At 39.0% G+C, this 19,176-nt stretch overlaps 1 protein-coding gene across 1 annotated transcript in view; it reads right to left on the reverse strand.

The window, feature by feature from the left end:
- The window catches only part of AATF (apoptosis antagonizing transcription factor), a 102,641-nt gene that overhangs the window by 17,794 nt on the left and 65,671 nt on the right, over window positions 1-19,176 (reverse strand). Inside the window, exon 11 of the mRNA XM_027870526.1 lies at window positions 10,916-10,987. Within this exon, the coding sequence (XP_027726327.1) occupies window positions 10,916-10,987 (72 nt within the window). The remainder of the gene's footprint in view (window positions 1-10,915; window positions 10,988-19,176) is intronic.

The following is a 19,176-nucleotide window of genomic DNA, read 5'->3' on the forward strand; positions in this document are numbered from 1 at the left end:
GTGTGTGTGTGTGTGTGTGTGTGTGTGTGTGTGTGTGTGAGAGATAGAGAGACAGAGAGAGAGAGAGAGAGAAAGAGAGAGAGAGAATACTATTTCCCTACAATATGCCAAGCACACTGACATATATGACTAGGAGAAACGGGCCAATAACATAATAAAGGTAAGAAATACGGACAGTCTCACCCACTTCATTGTTTAGAGATTTAGAACACCTCAGGGTGTTGGGGAGGATCCCCTCATGAAAGATTTATGAAAGCAAATTGTCAAGAATCACACAGAATGCACAGGCAGTTAGCATCACTGAGAGAAATAATGCCATCAAGGAGATTACTGATCTTTAAGAGTCTCAAAGAACTACATGCAAGGCACTGGGATGGAGGCTAGCAATACAATTATGAGAAATGACACACAGCCACTGCCCTCAAGGAGTTACAATCTAATCAGAGGAAATAAGGTGTCTATAAGTAAGTACGATACAAGGTAGATAAGAGCAAAGAAAAGATGCATATAAAGTGATTCAGAAAAGTTTGAGGAGCAAGGGCTGGGGACCTGGTGCCCAGGCCTCATGAAGGGTGTGGCATCTGAGCTGGGCTTTCAAAGAAGAAAGGATCTTCCTTGAAGATGAAGGCATAGAAAGAATAGTCTAAGTGTGGGAGACGTCTTGAACAAAGAAGAAAATCCAAAGTACTTTGAGGAAGTGCTGAGACAACAGCTGAAGAAATGAAGGTTTTGTTCTATTATTAGAAGGACCATTTTGAAAAAGCTTTTTTTTCTGTCCTGGATCCACAGTGTTCATATAAAACATCTTTTTCAGCCCACTTCCTGGTGGACACCTGGGCTCCAACTTTTACACTCAACTTCTCTGGGACTGTACAGTAACCAATCATGTAGGGAGAAGAAACAAAAAGAAACAATAGGAATACTCTCTTTTCAACATCTGTCCCAAGTTTCAGTTTGCATTTGACAGCGTCTCCTTTGTCCTTGCCGACGTTACTAGTGAGCAGGCCCCTGTGCCTCCCAGTTCTGTTCTGGATGCCATCTTTAATGATGATGTATGGGGGTCCTTTGCCACAGCACTGCTGGGGGGTCAAACATGTGACACCGTCAGCCCGTGTATCAACAAGCAAATTATAAACTGTGTCAATCCAAGTTAATGCAAAGCTGTAATCCTCTTTAACAAGAGATCAAATCAGGGCCATGAGTTATGTTCATTCCATAATCTGATAAGAAAGAGAGGGAACCTCTAATAAAAGAGTAACGAGAGCTCTTAATGACGCTGTTAAAAGGTAGCACCAGTTAAAATATCGCTCTTGTTCCCTACTGATTAGATCAATGTTGCATATTTGCCCAGACTTGTTTCACCTGTCAGAATAACCTGTATCTTCCTGGGAGATAAGAAACCTCAGAGAAACCATCTGTATCTTTAAAGGCCCCCTGCTTTCAAGTTTTACACCATCCACCGGTGATAGAGATGTACCACCCAGTACATCTTGTGTTATTAGATGACGAATTCCTTACTTTCACAAACTACATCAAGATATCATTTCGCCACTGGCTAGTGCCAATTTGTATTAAATAACAAAGGAGATGGAGGTGGCAAGTGGTGGTAAAGCTAGTTACAGGACTCTCTCATCTTATGTGGGGCAAGTATCCGCAACAAAGTGGTACTATACACTAAGGTTTAGGGTGCACAACCACACGTAAAATGGTAAGCCAAAGATAAATTGCCTACAAAAATCCTATTATTACAAGGCACAATGAGAACAACATGGAAGTGATGTTGACAAAGCACTTTACAAGGTTGGATTATATGTGTACATTTCTTTTCTAAAACTCAAGATGTAAAACAACAATGCATCTGGTGCTAGTGCTTAGCATTAAAGAATCTTTTCCTGGGTTTTCCGTAATGCCATACTTTGGAGCGGAGTGCCAGAATGTTACTCCATTTTGCTTAAATTGAATGAGCTCAAATTCTTTATCGGAGGAGGACCTCTTAAACAGAATAAATTTCAGTTTGTAAAGGTCTTTGCAAAAGGATGACCTATTATTCACCTTACGATGTCTCAAGATGCAGAATGAGATGTGCATTTCTGGACATGGCCAATGTGGAAATTTGTTTTGCTTGGTTCTGCATTATTTATTACAAGGTTTTCACTTTTCTCTCTTTTTTTTCCTTCTCAATGGGCGCAGAGGGAAAATAAATGCTTGTGAGAGTAGAGTCAAAGACAGTTTTTGCCTCCCAACATTTCTCCTCCATGACAACCTAGAAAATGCACCAGACCAAATTCTAATCTGTGGTTTTTTTTAAGGCAATTGGGGTTAAGTGACTTGCCTAGGGCCACACAGCTAGTTAAGTGTCAAGTGTTTGGTCTGAGGCCGGATTTGAACTCAGGTCCTCCTGACTTCAGGGCCGGTGCTCTGTTCACTGCGCCACCTAGCTGCCCCCCACCCCGTGTTTTTTGGGTTTTTTTTTTTTTTGCCAAATTCTCATCTGGAAAGCCAATAAAAAGTCACACTGAGTCATTTTTCCAGCACTGGGCAGCTCAGAAAGACAAAGAGGTCTGCAGATATCAGGGTACGGGCCAGCCAGGAGTGAAGCACGGCAGCAGCAGTGGTACAGGAGCAAGCACCGATAGAGAAAGAGATCCCAGGAGACCTTTAAACTAGCACGCAGAGGAGCAAAGAGTGCTGTTCGGCAGATCTGATGCCCATGACTCAGTTCCAGGTCAGACACAGAGTAGAGAGGGCCACAATGGAGTACAAGGCCCTGGCTGAGTATTGAGTATAAAACAAATTCCAGAAACTTAGCTGTGTGGCTCTGAGCCCAGAAGCAGAGAGGTGACTCAGTTCACAACTAGGCCATAAGAGTTCCCATGGTGACACAGAAGCTGAAGATATAAACACAGAGGAGGAGAATGACTTGAAAACATTAATAAGCAAAGCCTTAAAGAAAAATGCAAACTGGACATAATCCCAACAAGAATTTGTAGAAGAGTTAGAGGAAGAGATTTTTAAAAAGAGCAAAAAGTAAATCATTTTAAAAAAGCAAATAAGAGCAACAGAAGAAAAAAAATGGGAAAATGAGAGCTAATAAAGAATGTTATGAAAAGAGAATCAACACATTGGTAATAGAGATACCAAATCTTACCAAGAAAAAAAATACTTAAAAATTAGAACTGGCCAAATGGAAGCCAATGACTGCATAAGATATCAAGAAATAATAAACAAAGCCAAAAGGCTGAAAAAATAGAAAGAAAGAAAAAAGAAATATCTTACAGGAAAAACAAATTATCTGGAAAATAAATTCAGGAGACAGAATGTAAGAATCACTGGTCTACCTGAAAGCCATGACTAAATAAAAGCCTAGACATCATATTTCAAAACATTATAAAGGAAAAATGCCCAGATATCTTAAAATCAGAGGGCAAAATAGAAAGCGAAAAACTCACTGGTCACCTCCCCCCAAAAATAAAAACAAAACCCTAAAATGAAAACTCTCAGGAATATTGTAACCAAAATCTACAATTTCCAGGTCAAGGAGGGAATGCTGCAAGCAATTAAAAAAAAAAAAAAATTCAAGTACCCAGATCCACAGTCAGGATCACACGATATTTATCAGCAATCAATATAAAGAAACAGAGGACTTGGAAAGATATTCAGGAAGGCAAAGGAGCTAGGATTACAACTAAGAATACCTTACTCAGCAAAACTGAGTATAATCCTACAAGAGGAAAAATGGACATTTAAAGAAATTGGGGACTTCCAAGCATTCTTGATGAAAAGACCAGAGCTGAAGAGAAAAGCTGACATTCAAAACATAAAAAGGTAAAAACAAGTGAGAAATCCTAAGAGACTAAAAAAGGTTAAACTGTTTACATTTTAGATCACACATGTAAACTCTCAAAACCTTATCATCACTAGGGGTCTTAGAAGGAGTCTAATTTGACAGAGAATCTAGATGTGTGATTTTATTATTCTTGGATGATTTCAAAAGAAGACTGGAAGGATGGAAGAATGCCTTGGGAGAAGGGAGAGGAAGAATAGTGGAAATTATCTCACATAAATGAGGCATGCAAGGAAGAGAATATACAATGGAGAGAGCAAGTGGGCAGGGAGGGGGAGAGTGCACTAGTGGGCAACATTTGAACCTCACTCTCATCTGAACTGGTTCAAGGAAGGAGGAATACAGGTACACACCTATATTCACCTTACCTAACAGGGAAGTAAAAGGAAAAGGGGTTAAGAGAAGATGGGGGAAGGAGGGTATGGTATTAGGGAATAAAAGGGAGTAGTGGTCAGAAAAAAGACAGAGTCTTACATATAAAGAGATTCACAGAAAATAAAATGGACAATTTTGATTTGTAAAATTAAAAAGTTTTTTGCACAAACAAAACCAATGTAGCTAAAATTAGAAGACAAGTAAGAAACTAAGGGAAAATCTTTGTATCAAGTTTCTCTGACAAAGGTCTCATTTCCAAAATATATAGAGAACTGGGTCAAATTTACAAGAATAAGAACCATTCTCCATTTGATAAATAGTCAAAGGGTATGAATAGGCAGGTTTTCAGAAGAAATCAAAGCTATCAATAGCTATATGGAAAAATGCTCTCAATTTGCTCTCAATTACTAATAATTAGAAAAATGAAAATTAAAACAACTCTGAGGTACCACCTCATATCTATCAGATAGGTTAAGATGACAAAGAAGGAAAATAACAAATGCTGGAGGAAATGTGGGAAAATAGGTACACTAATGCACTGGTGGTGGAGCTGTGTACTAGTTCAACCATTCTGGAAGCCAGTTTGGAACTATGCCCACCAAACTATTAAACAGTACATATACTCTGACCCAACAATACCGCTACTAAGTCTATCCTGCAAAAAGAACAAAGAAAAGGGCCCAAATGTACAAAAATATTTATAGCAGCTCATTCTGTGGCAACAAAGAATTGGAAAATGAGGGAATACCCATTAATCAGGAAATGGCTAAACACATTATGGCATATGAATGTGATGAAATACTACCATGCTATAACAAATGATGAATGGGACAGCTTCAGAAAAACCTGGGAAAACTTATATGAACTGATGCAAAATGACATAAGCAAAATCAACACAATAATTTAAACAGTAATAGCAATACTGTGAAGCAGCTGAGTGGTGCAGTGGACAGTGTCTGGCCTGGAGTCAAGAAGACCTAAGTTCAACCAGGAAAACACTCCACAGAATCAGCAACATCATGTGATGATCAACTGTGAATGACTCAGCTTTTCTCAGCAACACACAATGATCCAAGACAAGTACAAGGGAAACATTATCCCTATCCATATAAAGAACTCATGGATTCTGAATGCAGATCTAAATATATTTTTTTCACTTTATTCTTTCTTGTAGTTTTTTTTCCCTTTTGATCTGGTTTTTCTTCCACAACCATGATGAATATGAAAATATGTTTTACATGATAGCATATGTATGAACTATATCAAACTGCCTACCGTTTACAGAAGAGGGAGTGGGGGAGGAAGGGAGAAAAATTTGGAATTCAGAATCTTGTAAAAATGAATGCTAAAAATTTTCCTGATATGTAATTGTGGGAAAAAAATAAGAAAAGAAAAAACGATCTGAGTTCAAATCCAGCCTCATACACTTACAAGCTGTGTGACCCGGGACAAGTCACTTAACCCTATTTGCCTTAAGTTTCCTTATCTGTCAAATTAACTGGAGAAAGAAATGGCAAAAGACTCCAGTATCTAAACCCCCAATAGGGGTCACGGAGAATTGGATATGACTGAACAATAACAACAATAATTCCTGGACAGTCTTTTCTAAGTCTTCTGGACAGCTTGGTAGTATAGTGGATATAGTGCCAGCACAGGAGTCAGGAGGACCTGACTTCAAATTCAGTCTCAGACACTTATTAGCTATGTGACCCTGGGCAAGCCACTCAACTCTGTTTGCCTCAGTTCCTCACCCATAAAATGAGTTGGAGAAGAAAATGGCTAACTACTCCAGCATCTTTGCCAAGGAAACCCCAAACAGGGTCACAGAGAATTGGACACAAGTGAAATAACAACTCAACAACAACAAAAAGCAATACTATAAAGATAAATCAACTCAAAGACTGAGTAACTCTGATCAACACAATAACCAACCACAAATCCAGAGGACTCATGATGATGTTATCTACCTCCAGAAAGACAACTGACAGACTCAGAACACTGACTGAGAGATGGGACGGACACAAGGTTAATGTTGAGATTTGTTTTGCATAACTATATATATTTGTAATGGATTTGGAAGGGGGAGGGAGAGAATTTGTAACTGAAAAGAAAAATTTAGAATGAATTAAACCAAACGAGATATTATAAGGGTAACAAGGGAAAAAAAGAAAGAAAAATTTTTTTAACTCTAAAGGATGACATTGACAAACGACTAATATTACCATAATCTAAGTTTCAGAAGAATAGGATAGTGGAAGAGTACATACAATTATGATCTTCCTTTCAATACTTAAACCATGACTGGGTAACTTCTAGCATGGAAGACAATTTTCACTGGCACATAAGCAAGCTGTCCTTAACTAGCCCTTCCTCCCCGCCACTGCTGCCAGCTTTGTGTAAGAGGCAACAAGCAGAGAATGTTGCCTTTCTGCTTGAAGGATGAGACCTGTAAGCAAGTACTTAGACTTTCCTACTTCTGAAGTGGATACTACCCAGACCTCCAACCCTTTCCATCCTGTACCAACACACTTTCACTTACTCTCCTCACCTCCCAGCAGGCTAAAGAGAGAGGGACTAGCAGTTTAGTACACTTCTAAAAGTTAGCACCTTTTAGAAGATATGTCAAAGAATATATGGAAAAATCATTTGATCATTTCCTAGCCACCATGTCTCTCCTATTAACAACTACTACTACAACAAAAATAGCAGCAGCAGTAGCAGTCACTGCTCACATTTATGTAGTGTGTTGAGATTTGTAAAAGGTTTTCCTCATCCCCATTATAAAGATGCAGACACTGAGACTGAGGAAGTTTAAATAACTTTCCTAGTCATATAATAAACACCAGAGCAAGGTCTTCTGACTAGTGATCTTCCTACTACCCACACAAGAAAAAGATGGCTTCTTGACTTTTACTTTATACTCTCACTGGTTTGTCTGACAGATACCCCCTTTTTTTCACTCCTCCTCCTGGTTCTTAGCATCTGGATAGTCTACTCTGTCCTTCAATATGTCTTGAATAAATTTATAAATAACTCCAATACTCAGAAAAGTGAGCAAAGAACTCAGCAGCCCCAATACCCTGCTCCTTCCAAGTGACTCTGTAAAGCATTCAAGAAATGTAATAACCAACCTAATAACCAACAGAGTAGTAGGAAGTTCCTAAAGAGTCTCTGTAACTCTGTGTCTCTGCAGGCTTACGGGACGAAGTTTCCATTTGTAAAGAAGATTCTGAAGGGCAAACAAAGGCTCCTTTGGGAGGTTGTCCCATGCCAAGAAGGAAGAAGATCATATGGAAAGTCAAGCCAAGCAGCTGAGCATCGAGAATGACAGCAGCAGCCAATGCTGCTTTCAGAGAGGTGCCATCTTCTTTTGGGTCCCTTGGCATAAGAAGAGCAAGTACAGAGGCATAGTGCAACCACTTGTCATGTTCTGACAAACAACATGTCCAAAGTTGCATGAGTCGCACATATCCTTTGTTACAAAAAAGACACCTCCAGAACATAAAGCTAACAAAAATTAACAACCTGTGTATCCCTTGGAAAACAAGCTTTAGTTAGGGAATTGGGTAATCAAGTTGGGCTACTGTGCACATGGTAAGAGAAAGGGTAAAGTTTTAATCAGAGTTAAAGAGAAAAATTACCATTGTGAAGACAAAGGGCAAAAATGAGTTATTAGTAAAAATGAATCACATTAAATTATCTACACATAGTCACACATGGGTATTCACAACAGAAATTCCCAGCAATTAAGACAAGCCTAATGTGGCAGCTTGCACACAGTGAAACTCAATTACATATTTGTTGAATGAATGACACAATTAAAATCATTAATTTAACTACTTGAAAGACACGAAATACTTTGCTAAGTCCAATGGGTAGGAATGAGGCCAATCCAAGGGAGCTGAGGGCACCAGGTGAGGTCCTAAGAAAAGGCAAAAGTGGGGTGGCTAGGTGGCGCAGTGGATAGAGCACTGGCCCTGAAGTTAGAAGGACCTGAGTTCAAATCTGGCCTCAGACCAAGCACTTGTCACTTACTAGTTGTGTAACCCTGGGCAAGTCACTTAACCCCAATTGCCTTAAAAAAAAAAAAAAAGAAAAGAAAAGAAAAGAAAAGGCAAAAGCCCTCAGGGTTGACTGAGAGGAAAATGACACCAGAGGGACATGACTGCCAGGTGTTAGAAACTATGAAAGATAAGGACTCTTTCACTACATGCCCAGGTGAAGAAATATCAAGGCAGCCCAGTTATCATGTATATGTTAAGATTTCCTTAAGTTCTTCTTTCCCACTGGGCTACTCAACAGGAATGACATGTTTCAACAGCATTTTAAGGTTTGTGAAACACCCTTAGAACAAGCTTGTTCAGTAGGTAGTGCAAGCATCCTTATTCCCCTTTGACAGATGTGGTTAGTGACTTACCTATCTATGAGCACCCAGCTAGTAAGCATCTGAAATATGCTTCCAAGCCAGGGAGGCCTCTGTCTCTGTCTCTCCCTCCCCTAAGGTCAAATGCAGGGTTTTCATTTTCTACTAGAATATGCTGCCTTCTATGGCATTGATATTTCAACCTAAATTGGATCTGAGTGGGGCACTTCAATGGAAGATGCTCCCCATCTCTTAGGTTTGATAGTAAGTAATGTCACAAACAATTCCTACTCAATGGGACACAGGATGGATTAGAAGAGATACAGCATGGAAAGAGCATTGACATAGGAGTCAGTGGATCAGGATTCGAATTCTGGCCCTGTCCCTAACTTCCTCCCCTTGTTGTGTCTCTACACAAGGGATTCCACTTCTCTGAGCCTCAGTTTCCTCATCGGTAAAATGAAGAGGCTGGATTAAGTCATCTTTGAAAGTCCCTTCCAGCTCTAAATCTATAGGATCCTATGAGGGGTTCTTCACACAGAAACAAAGAAAGGCTTTTACCAACTACTCTTCTCTGGAGGTAAATCCAGATACCAATCCAAATACCGTCAATGAAAACTGTGGTACTGCTCTTGTCTCTCCAGCTCTTCTTAGAGCATCCTGGCCAGCCTCCTGCAGGCCACAGAGCACATACACAATCAGATCTCCACCAATCTGGCTGAGCTGTGATGTGGCTGTGGATGCATGCCATCGCATCCATCAGAGACTTGATGGAAATGAAGTGCAGTTTGGTGGAACTCCACACACAGAAGTTCCCCAGCTACAATTAATCATCATAAAACAAGGCTTTTACAAAATCTCTTCATTGTGACTGGATAAATCAGTCGTGTGAAAACGATGTGGCTAACTAGCAATTAGTCCCCATTCAGAGGCCATAACCTTGTTTCCATAAAGACTGTACATCAGGGAATTGTTTCTAACTCTCATTGCCAAATACTGGAAAGCTTATTTCCATGCTAAAGTTGTGCCCAAGAAAAATCTGACTAAAAACAGTAGAAATAAAAATTTAACATGGTCCTAAAAGTACTATTAACATCATTGTTTAAATCTAAAAGACTCTGGTTTTAAGTTTCAAATTATTTTGTTGCTACTCCTCATTATCATTTGGTAATTAATGTTGACATCATTCAGAATGCCCCCTATGGTAAAATAATGTCAAACGAGAAAGAAGAAATGTTTTCTATCAGTGTGAATCACTACGATCTAAATCAGGCTAAACTACTGGTATCACCTGAGGCAATGTAGTGAAGACAAAAGATCTGACAGTCTGCCACTTACTAGCTATGTGATTCTGGGCTAGTGACATAACCTCTCTGAGCATTATTTTCCTCATCTGTAAAACAGAGATGTTTCTATCTGCACTACTTAACTCAGAGCACTGTTGTAAAACAAGCACTCTGTAAACCATAAATAGAAGAGGTTATTATGAATATATCATTCTCTAACAGCTTCACAGACAGACTGATGTGTCTACGTTGCTCTTCAGTTTCTATGGCATGAAGAGATCAACAAAAATTAAAAGCCAGCCATACAGGTGCTCTTTTGAGAGCTCATATGAAGTCATAGTGAGGTCAGAGGGAGGTAAAGTCTGCTCAAAACAATCCCTGGGTAAAAGAATCTTGATTGCGAACCTAAGACTTTGGGAAAGCCAAATGCTTGTTCTCTCCAAGCAGCTAATAAGTCTCTCCAAAAAAACATACAGAACTGCCCTTTTCAGGATGTAGCGGAAAGGAGATGGAGCAGGTACACTAGCATGCCATGCACACACATACCTCAATGTAAAAAATAAAATCCAGGTATGGAGAAGAACTTGGCCTATTTTCAATTATAAAAATGGTTTTATCTATCACCTGTCAAACGGGTGGGAAGCACTTTCCAAAATAAGAACTGATGATGACAACCCCTAGTGCAATGACTTCTTCCAGAATGGTGAGTGAAGCCCCGACACAGCCTGAAGCCAATACCTGTGACTCCACAATCTTTTTCTTTGTCCTCGTGAAGAGTTCTATTGTTCTGGGACTAGTGGACTAAAGGTAAAAAACCCTCAGTGGCAATCCAGGTTTATGGAAATTCCCAAATTAGTTTTACAGTAATTACAAGAATAAGGGTTCAGCTAGATTGCATGAAGAGATGTGACGCAAGGGCCCTTGCTATGATGCCAATGACAAATGGTTAACTGATAAGAAGAAATGGAGAGGGCGACAGGCTGTAGAATAGGTCAATATCAGGCTGTCATGAAGCTATTTGAGACACATAATTAATCTATTACTCACCTGGCATCATCATTCATTGTAGTGTGGTCAATAGGTGCCATGAAGCTCAGCAGCTTGCTAAGGACATGATACCTAAATAAAACAAGAAACAAACAGGCAGCACATTAGTAACTATTAACATAGAAAAGGAAATACATTACATGAGCTAAGAGACTCCAGTACTGACCATCTGGCTTGGTGGTAAAATGGGAGATAATTGACAAGCACTTATTATTCACAATTGTAATTGCCCCCTTTTCCCTACCACTACAGGGGAAAAGACAGATGACAGCACGTTATAAGTGACAGTGGTTCAACAATAACAAATCCTTTTTTACCTCAGCACCCCCAAAAGTAGCCCCAATTGTGTCCTTGAGCAGTATACAACATTCTTAATCCTGGCAAAAGAAGATTCAGTTTCTCCCTTGCCTTATATCTGGATCATTCTCAGCACTATCACCAATAAGGCTACCTATTGACAGTACTTTAGAACTCAATACCACACCTCACCAGCAGGGCTGGCTGGCTTAACAAAGGCATTCAAGGATCTTGAAATACCTACCACCTAAGCTCAATCTCACTAGTCCCATTGGGGTCAGTATCATGAAGAAATACTCTATCATTACTTCTACCCTTAAAAACTTTAGAACAGAAGAAAAACTATATATTGAGTTTTCTACTCTTGGCTCTTCAGAGGAATCTTTGTGGAATATATTACATCTCTACTAAAAGAAGAGATGGCTACTTTTCTTGCAGGTGAAGAATAATAAGACCCTCTAATGAAGGGGTCTATACAGGTATATGATTACATATAAAAAATTATGAATACACACAAAAGCCTAAACAACTTAATCAAGACAAAGACAAATCCATTCTCCAAATGGATTTCTGGCCACCAGTTCTGAACCATGTCCATCTGCCCACCAATTTGGCCTCCTCTCTATTGAAAACTTGGAATTCACTTTGAGCTTCTGCCTCATCTTGTCCAAAACTAAGCCTCCACCTCACTTCTTGCTGCCATCTCCAAACCATGCTCCCTATACTCTAGCCACCATCCCCACTTCTTCTTCCCTAGAAATTTGGACCCCTGAGAATTATCCTTAGCTCTGATATATAAGCCTTTGTTTTATCATGTCTGGAGTCAAACCTCTACCTTGCTGCATAGTAAGCTCTCTTCTATGTGCCAACCCTGTCCCACAACTTCCAGTTCCTCTTTATGTAGCAAGAATCTTCTCTAATTAGAATGTAAACTCCTTGAAGACAGAAATTGCTTGCTTATATTGTTATCCTCAGTGCCTAGCACACAGCAAACACTTAGCAAATGTGCTATTTATCTATCAAATGAACATATTCCTGTGACTAGAGCCCTCAGCTAGTCACCCAAACTTCATATTCCCTGAAAAGATATCACTTTAAAATCACTTAACTTCACTATGCCTTGTTTCCTCTATCTGCAGAACTGCTAAAACACTTAAAAATATCAGAAGACAGATTTAAAGTAAACTATCCAAAATAATAGAACCTTTTATCTACTGACAAAGTATTTTAAGTATCTTTTATCATTTAACACATTTAATTCAAAAAGTAGATCAAAAAGGAAGCCAAAGGAAGTTATAAATGCCTACAAAATGCTACACTGTCTCCTTACCCCAACAGTTCATAAGGACTGTAAGTCAGTAGAGATACAAAGTAAAATACAAAATAAGTCCAGTGAAAAGGGACAAAACTTTCCCAAGAATGAAATTTGGAAAAGGAAAAAAAGGGAAATATTTCTAAACACATCAACATGACTACACAGGAAAGACCAATAAACTCAGATTCAAGAAAGACACCAAGAGAAGATGAAAAACAGGAGGGTGGATGAAGGTGCATAATAAAAATTAACATGGTCTATCCAGGATGTCAGGAAGTTAAAGCTCAGAATGAGTTAAAATTTGTCACAAATGTTTTGGATAACAAAAAGGGGTATTTCATTTTGTTCTGCAAAGAAGCACAGAGGGCAAGAGGAAAAACAAAGGCCTGGGTGCCAATGGTACCCAACAGAAGGCAGCAGCATAGCTCAGTTCTCACTTTACTTCTGTTTTCTCTACTATGGATAGAACAAAAATGATTCTCTAGAGAATCTGAAACTCATGATAAGTTGAGAACCCAAGAGAACAAAACAAGTTCAAGTCATGAGGCCAGCACAAGCAATACGCCAGGGATTAATGTATTTGTTCAAGTAAACTAGATGAAGACTGAAAGAATTTGGTGATGTGACCACTGGTCACATCTCTATTGGTGATGTTTGAAAAACTGAAGAAGACTATAGCAAAGTGCTGCAGAATAGGAGACAAGTAAATGTTCCAATTTACCAAAAAGAAAGATGAATGTAGACTCTTCAAAATAAAGGCTGATGAGCCTGGCTTTGATTCCTGGTCAAGGAGTCAGAGCACATTATTGAAGACATAGTTTGGGAGCACTTAGAAAGGAAAATGGTCATTACTACAAGTACGTGTGGGTTCACTAGAAATGAAATATGCCAAATTAATCTCATATTGGATTGGTAGGTTTGAGGAACATTATAAATATTGCATACTGAGATTTCAGCAAGATACTTGACACAAAGTCTCCTAAGACATTCTTATAGATATGATGAAGGGGTAATTTTTTTCCAATCAGCAAAAATCCACTTTCATTCCCTCCTGCTCCTATACTTCACCCCCAACAAGAAAGAAAGAAAAATAAAATCCTTGTTACTAACATTTATAGTTAAGCAAAACAGCACACATTTCTGAACTGGCCATTAAAAAAAGTCTCATTTTACACTGAGTCTTTCATCTCTCTCCAAAGAGGTGGATGGCATGTTTCATTATTGAGCCCTCTGGAATTAAAGTTAGTCATTATGCTAATCAGAGTTCCTAAGTCTTTTAAAAAGGTTTGTCTTTGCCATATCATTGTCACTGTATAAATTGTTTTCCTGGTTCTGCCCATTTTTGCATCAGTTTATACAAGTCTTTCCAGGTTTCTCTTTATCCATTCCCTTCATCACTTTTTACAGCACAATAATATTCCACCATATTCATATGCCATAACTTGTTGTTATTCCTCAATTCATAGCACTGTCTCCCCCTCAGTTTTCAATTCTTTGTCATTGCAAAAAGTTATATTTTTGTACATCCTTTAGAGTTTATCTTGCTTAAGATTAGCCTCTCCTTTAACATGCCCTCCAATTTCCCCTTCTCCCTTTTTGTTCCTATTTCCCTGTTGAATGAAATCTATTTTTATGCCCAACTGTGTATATGCGTGTGTGTATATTCTTTCCTCCTTTGACCAGTTCAGAAAAGAGTAAAGTTTAAGGGTCAGTCACACCTCTACCCTTTAACCTTCCTCTTTGTTTGTAGATTTCTACCCTGATTATGTGGGATGATTTTCCCTAACTTTCCTCACTTTCCCACCCAAAGTGTATTCCTCTTTCCCCCCCTTTCCATTCTTCTTTTAACATCATCAAGACATAACAGAACTCTTCCAGCTCTTGCGTCTGCATAGGACTCCCTCTATGACCCTTTGATGATGACACGGTTCCGAGGTGACACATATGCTATCTTCCCACATCAGGATGTAAGAAATGTTTATCTTTGTTTAATCCTTTATGACTGTTTGTTCATTTTTACTTTTTAATGTTTCTCTTGACTCCTGTGTTTGCACTTCAAAGTTTCTAAACAGCTTTAGTACTTTCATTAGGAATGCCTGGAATCCTCTATTTCATTAAAGACGTGTTTTCCCCCCTGCAGCATTAGACTCCATTTTGCTGGATAAGTTATTCTTGGTTGTAAGCCTATATCCTTTATTCCCCTGGAATACTGTGTTCTAAGCCCTCTTATTCTAAGCTGGTTGCAATAATTTTTTTTTAACCTGGAAACTCTGGATGCTGGCTATAATTTATTTCCTGGAAGTTTTCATTTGGGTAACCAATAGATTCTTCTTCCCATTCCTATACCCCAGGCCTTCTATGCTGGATCTAGAACCTTTTCTTGCCTTGATACACAGCCTCTCTCTGCATTGGAATGCTGCTCTATTTGGCATACTCCTGGTCAGACTCCATCCCCAGTATCTGTAGACTGTCTATATCCCTATACTGACCCGGGCTGGGAAAATGACTCATTCTGATTTTTTTTTCCCTTAGATTTCCCTATCATGATTCAGTTTGTGTATTTTCTAGATCTGGTTGTATAGGGGTGGGAAGATGGGTTGGAAGAGGAAGAAGGAGCTCACTATATACTTTTCGCTACTCTGCCATCAAGGCTCTGCCTGAGTTAGACAGACTTTTAGAACTGGCTTAATAATTAGACCCAAAATAGTGATAACTTATGATAGGTCAATGACAATTTAAACAAGCAAGAAGGTAGAGACATCAATTATAGTCCCCCTTTTCTTTTGTCAGCATCAGTAGTCTTAGTAGTTAGTTTTGTGATTTACCATGAAAAACTTATGATCTAGTGGCCAAACTTCTATTGACAGTCCTCTCTGAATTGAGCAAGGCCAATCCTGACAGGACATTATCAGGCCCATATTGGGAAACTTTTTAGGTTGACAGAATTTACCAGATTTTGTGACCTACCCGCATAGCCTCTGAGAACTAAGGATAACCTCTATGACACAAAGGATAGCAGAAAAGGTCATTAGTTCAGAACCTATATTAAAAGAAATAATACACTTCATTAATAGAAACAGAGTGTCCATAACAAGGAAGGTGATACTCCCATCATACTCTGCCCTTGGGCAGACCATCTCTTGAAAATTATGGGCATTTCAGAAGTGATACTGACATGATGAGGTATGTCCAGGACAGTTACTAGGAGAGCGAGACAACTAGAAGCTATGTCGTAAGATGATCAGTTGAAGAAACTAGGAATGTCCAGCTGGAGAAAGAGAACCTTGCGGGGAAGATAAAGTATATTCTGAAACAATATGTAATACAGTCTTTAAATATTTGAAGGGCTATCATGTGGACAAGGAGTTAGTCTTGTTCTCCTAGGTTCCTGAGGTAAAACTGAGATTATGAAATGTGTGTATATAAAGGGGGTGGGGGGAGTGGAAAGGGAGGGAAGGGAAAGATAAGGAGGTAAGAGGGGAAAAGATAACAAGGAAAAATTTCCAGGGCTATTCAAAAATAGAATGTGCTACTTCAATAAGTACTGAGTTCCCTGTTTCTTAAAGTATTCAAAGGGAGGCTGGATGATCTCATCAAGACTGTTGTAGAGATTTTTGCTTTGCATATGGTGTTGGACAAGATGACTTCTGAGTTCCCCTCAATTCTGAGATGCTATTATTAAAGATTTGAGAGTAATTCACTCATAATGTTGCAATCATGACAAGATTCACATATATGAGCCTGATAGAAAAAATACTGACAGTCAGTAATTTTCAATGTTGCCAGGCAACAAGGTAATTCTTCCTGTTTTTAAGAAGCTACTGTGGGCATACCTAAGATTTTATGCCTCTACTGATTCCCCTGACCTTCCACATGACCCCATTCAAACTCAAGATTTAAACAGACAGCTTCCTACAAAACAAACCCATCACAAAACATGAACAAAACTAGGATTCTTCTGACATCTCTTTTGGCATCAATCTATACTCTTTAGGGTCTCATTTCATTCCAAAATAGAAAACCATTAATAAAAAAACAAACCAATTTCTAAATCATCAGTAATTTAGACTGTTCTTACATAATCTTGGCCCCTTAGATTAAAGCACAATACCAGTATGAGACCAGAACACAGTTTAGTCTGCACAGATGAGTTACCCTGGAAAAAGTCTACTATTGACTGCATGGTCCTAATCCTATCTTTTCTTTCTTTTTTTTTTTTAAGGCAATTGGGGTTAAGTGACTTGCCCAGGGTCATACAGCTAGTAAGTGTCAAGTGTTTGATCTGAGGCATCCTGACTCAGGTCCTCCTGACTTCAGGGTGAGTGCTCTATCCCCTGGTCCACCTAGCTGCCCCTGTCCTAATCCTATCCAGGAGGCACTTCACAGCTAGGCTGGTCACATGGAGAACTGGGTGTAACATGGGTAATGGCACCAACACCTGGAAAAACAACTCAAGGCACATGCTTTACTGATTCAAAATCAAAAGACTACGGGGACTGCTAATCATGATGGTGAAGCTGAAGTGGATGGTGAAGCCTTGCCAGGGTGCCATACCACGTACATTATCCTCAATCACCAGAAACACCAAAGAAAAGAAATATTTCATTTTTAAAAACCAACATAACAAAAATTTATTCAAAAAAGAAAGCGCTCAAAGTGAAAAGTGTGAACACCATTAAAAAAAAAAAAACTACAGATCAACTGAAATTGCCGAATAATCAGAAGTAACATAGATGTCAAAGGGAGCAATGCAAGATATTGCAAAATGGACAAATGCCACAATTATAGAGTTAAGGCAAGAAAAACAAAAGAAAAGCTAGTAAAAAATGAAATGCCAAAATTTTCATGTGAGGCAGACTGACCTAGTATAAGTTTCTGGAGCAATTCCACAAGCACCTTAGAAGCCTAAGCAATCCATAATTTCTGAGACTTCTCAATCTTAGAAAGCATCCCAAAATGATAATCTTAACACAAAAAAATGAAATGATATGCCACCTCCTAAAGACTATGACTCTCTCAGAGAAACAAGGTTTCAATTACTAGCAAAATACTCTATTGGCAAAAGTTGTCTTGCTTTTGATTTAACAAACAACTACTAAGTGCCTACCATGTGCAAAGCACTACTCTAGGCCTGGAGAACAAAGTCCCAGCCTTTAAGAAGTCCATCTTCTTTCAGGAAGTAGAAGATGTACAGAAATAAATATCGTACAAGGGCACCGATGAGGAAAAAGAAAGGGCTGAGACAAAGAGTCAGGAAACACTTGAGAAGGGGCAGATCTCATCCAGAGAGTGGCACTGCCCCAAAGGCTCTATGACAGGTGGACCCCAAGTTGGAGATGTGAACTTTCCCAAGCATTCCAGGCACAGGGAACAGATTACACATCTCCTTCCTTATAATCTAATGAACAGCTTAAGGTGGCTAATATGAAAAAAAAGAAAGAAAAAAAAAATTTTTTTTTTAAAAAAAAAGAAGGCTAATATGAGAGAAGAGATGCCACTGAAACAAACCATGTCTCCATCCTTTCAAACTGAGAACCACCAAATCTGATGAATTTAGTATGATTTGTGAGACTCAAGAGCCTGCATTCATCTGCTAAACTATCTGTCATGCTTCTGAGGTGATTTCTCCTCCAACATTCATTTAGATTTCTCCACCTAGGTTATAGTTACAGTTACAGACTTTCTTTCTCATTACTTGATGAGCTTTGTTCAAAACATTTAAAGGTGGACTAAGGTAAACAAGGAACTATAGCAGACTACAAGGGGAGTGATCCTTAAGAAGAGGATTTCATGGTCCTTGTCCTCAAGGAGCTTACAACACAAAAAGTCTGCACTGACATTTTTAAGTCCCCTAAAATACAGCACAATGGATGGAGGGAGTAGAGGAAAAGGCAATATATTTTCCTATTAGGGCTAGAGGGGATACCAACAAATTATATAAAGTCAAGAAGATAAGCACCTAGTCATGTATAATTACAGTGTACTTCACTATTCTAATGTATCTGTGATGGAGGGATCCCCTCCACCACATCAGATTTCAACTCATCCACACCATCTCTTATGTGACACCCATGAACCTACTACAGAGGAGCCATCAAATATGATGTGGCTTCCTCTAGATCTCTGACATGGGTATCTACGCCACACACAGACTATTCAACAATTATCCATAACTGTCGCCACATGACCAACAACTATATTATAACAGGATGTTACCTTAAGTAGAAAAAGAAAAAAAAAATGACCACAAACTTGAAATAAAATGTTATCAAGGTTAGAAGTACAGTATTACAGAGCAAAAGCTTGAAGATAAAAACCACAAAACCACCAGGTAATCTCAACTTAACACTATTTAAATCCTTCATTTCTCACCAAGCTGCAATCTGAACTCCTCCATCATGCCCCAGAAAACTCTTCATCATGGGAGATTACTTCAGTCCTGACACCATGGAAGCACCCTCAGCCCCTACAGCCTCCCCTCTGATTGAAGATCTTGCCTCCCAGAACCTCCATTTAAGAAGGGTGCCCAGGCCAACTTTTACTTCTCACCAGCATTCTATACAGACACCTCCATCACATGTTTTTGATTGGTACTCCACTCTTCATTTTCAGCTTCCTTTTGTGTTGTCTTACCCCATTAGAATGTAAG

The sequence above is a fragment of the Vombatus ursinus genome, unplaced genomic scaffold, assembly GCF_900497805.2.
Source record: "Vombatus ursinus unplaced genomic scaffold, bare-nosed wombat genome assembly UNPS02014797.1, whole genome shotgun sequence".
Taxonomy (NCBI): Eukaryota; Metazoa; Chordata; class Mammalia; order Diprotodontia; family Vombatidae; genus Vombatus; species Vombatus ursinus.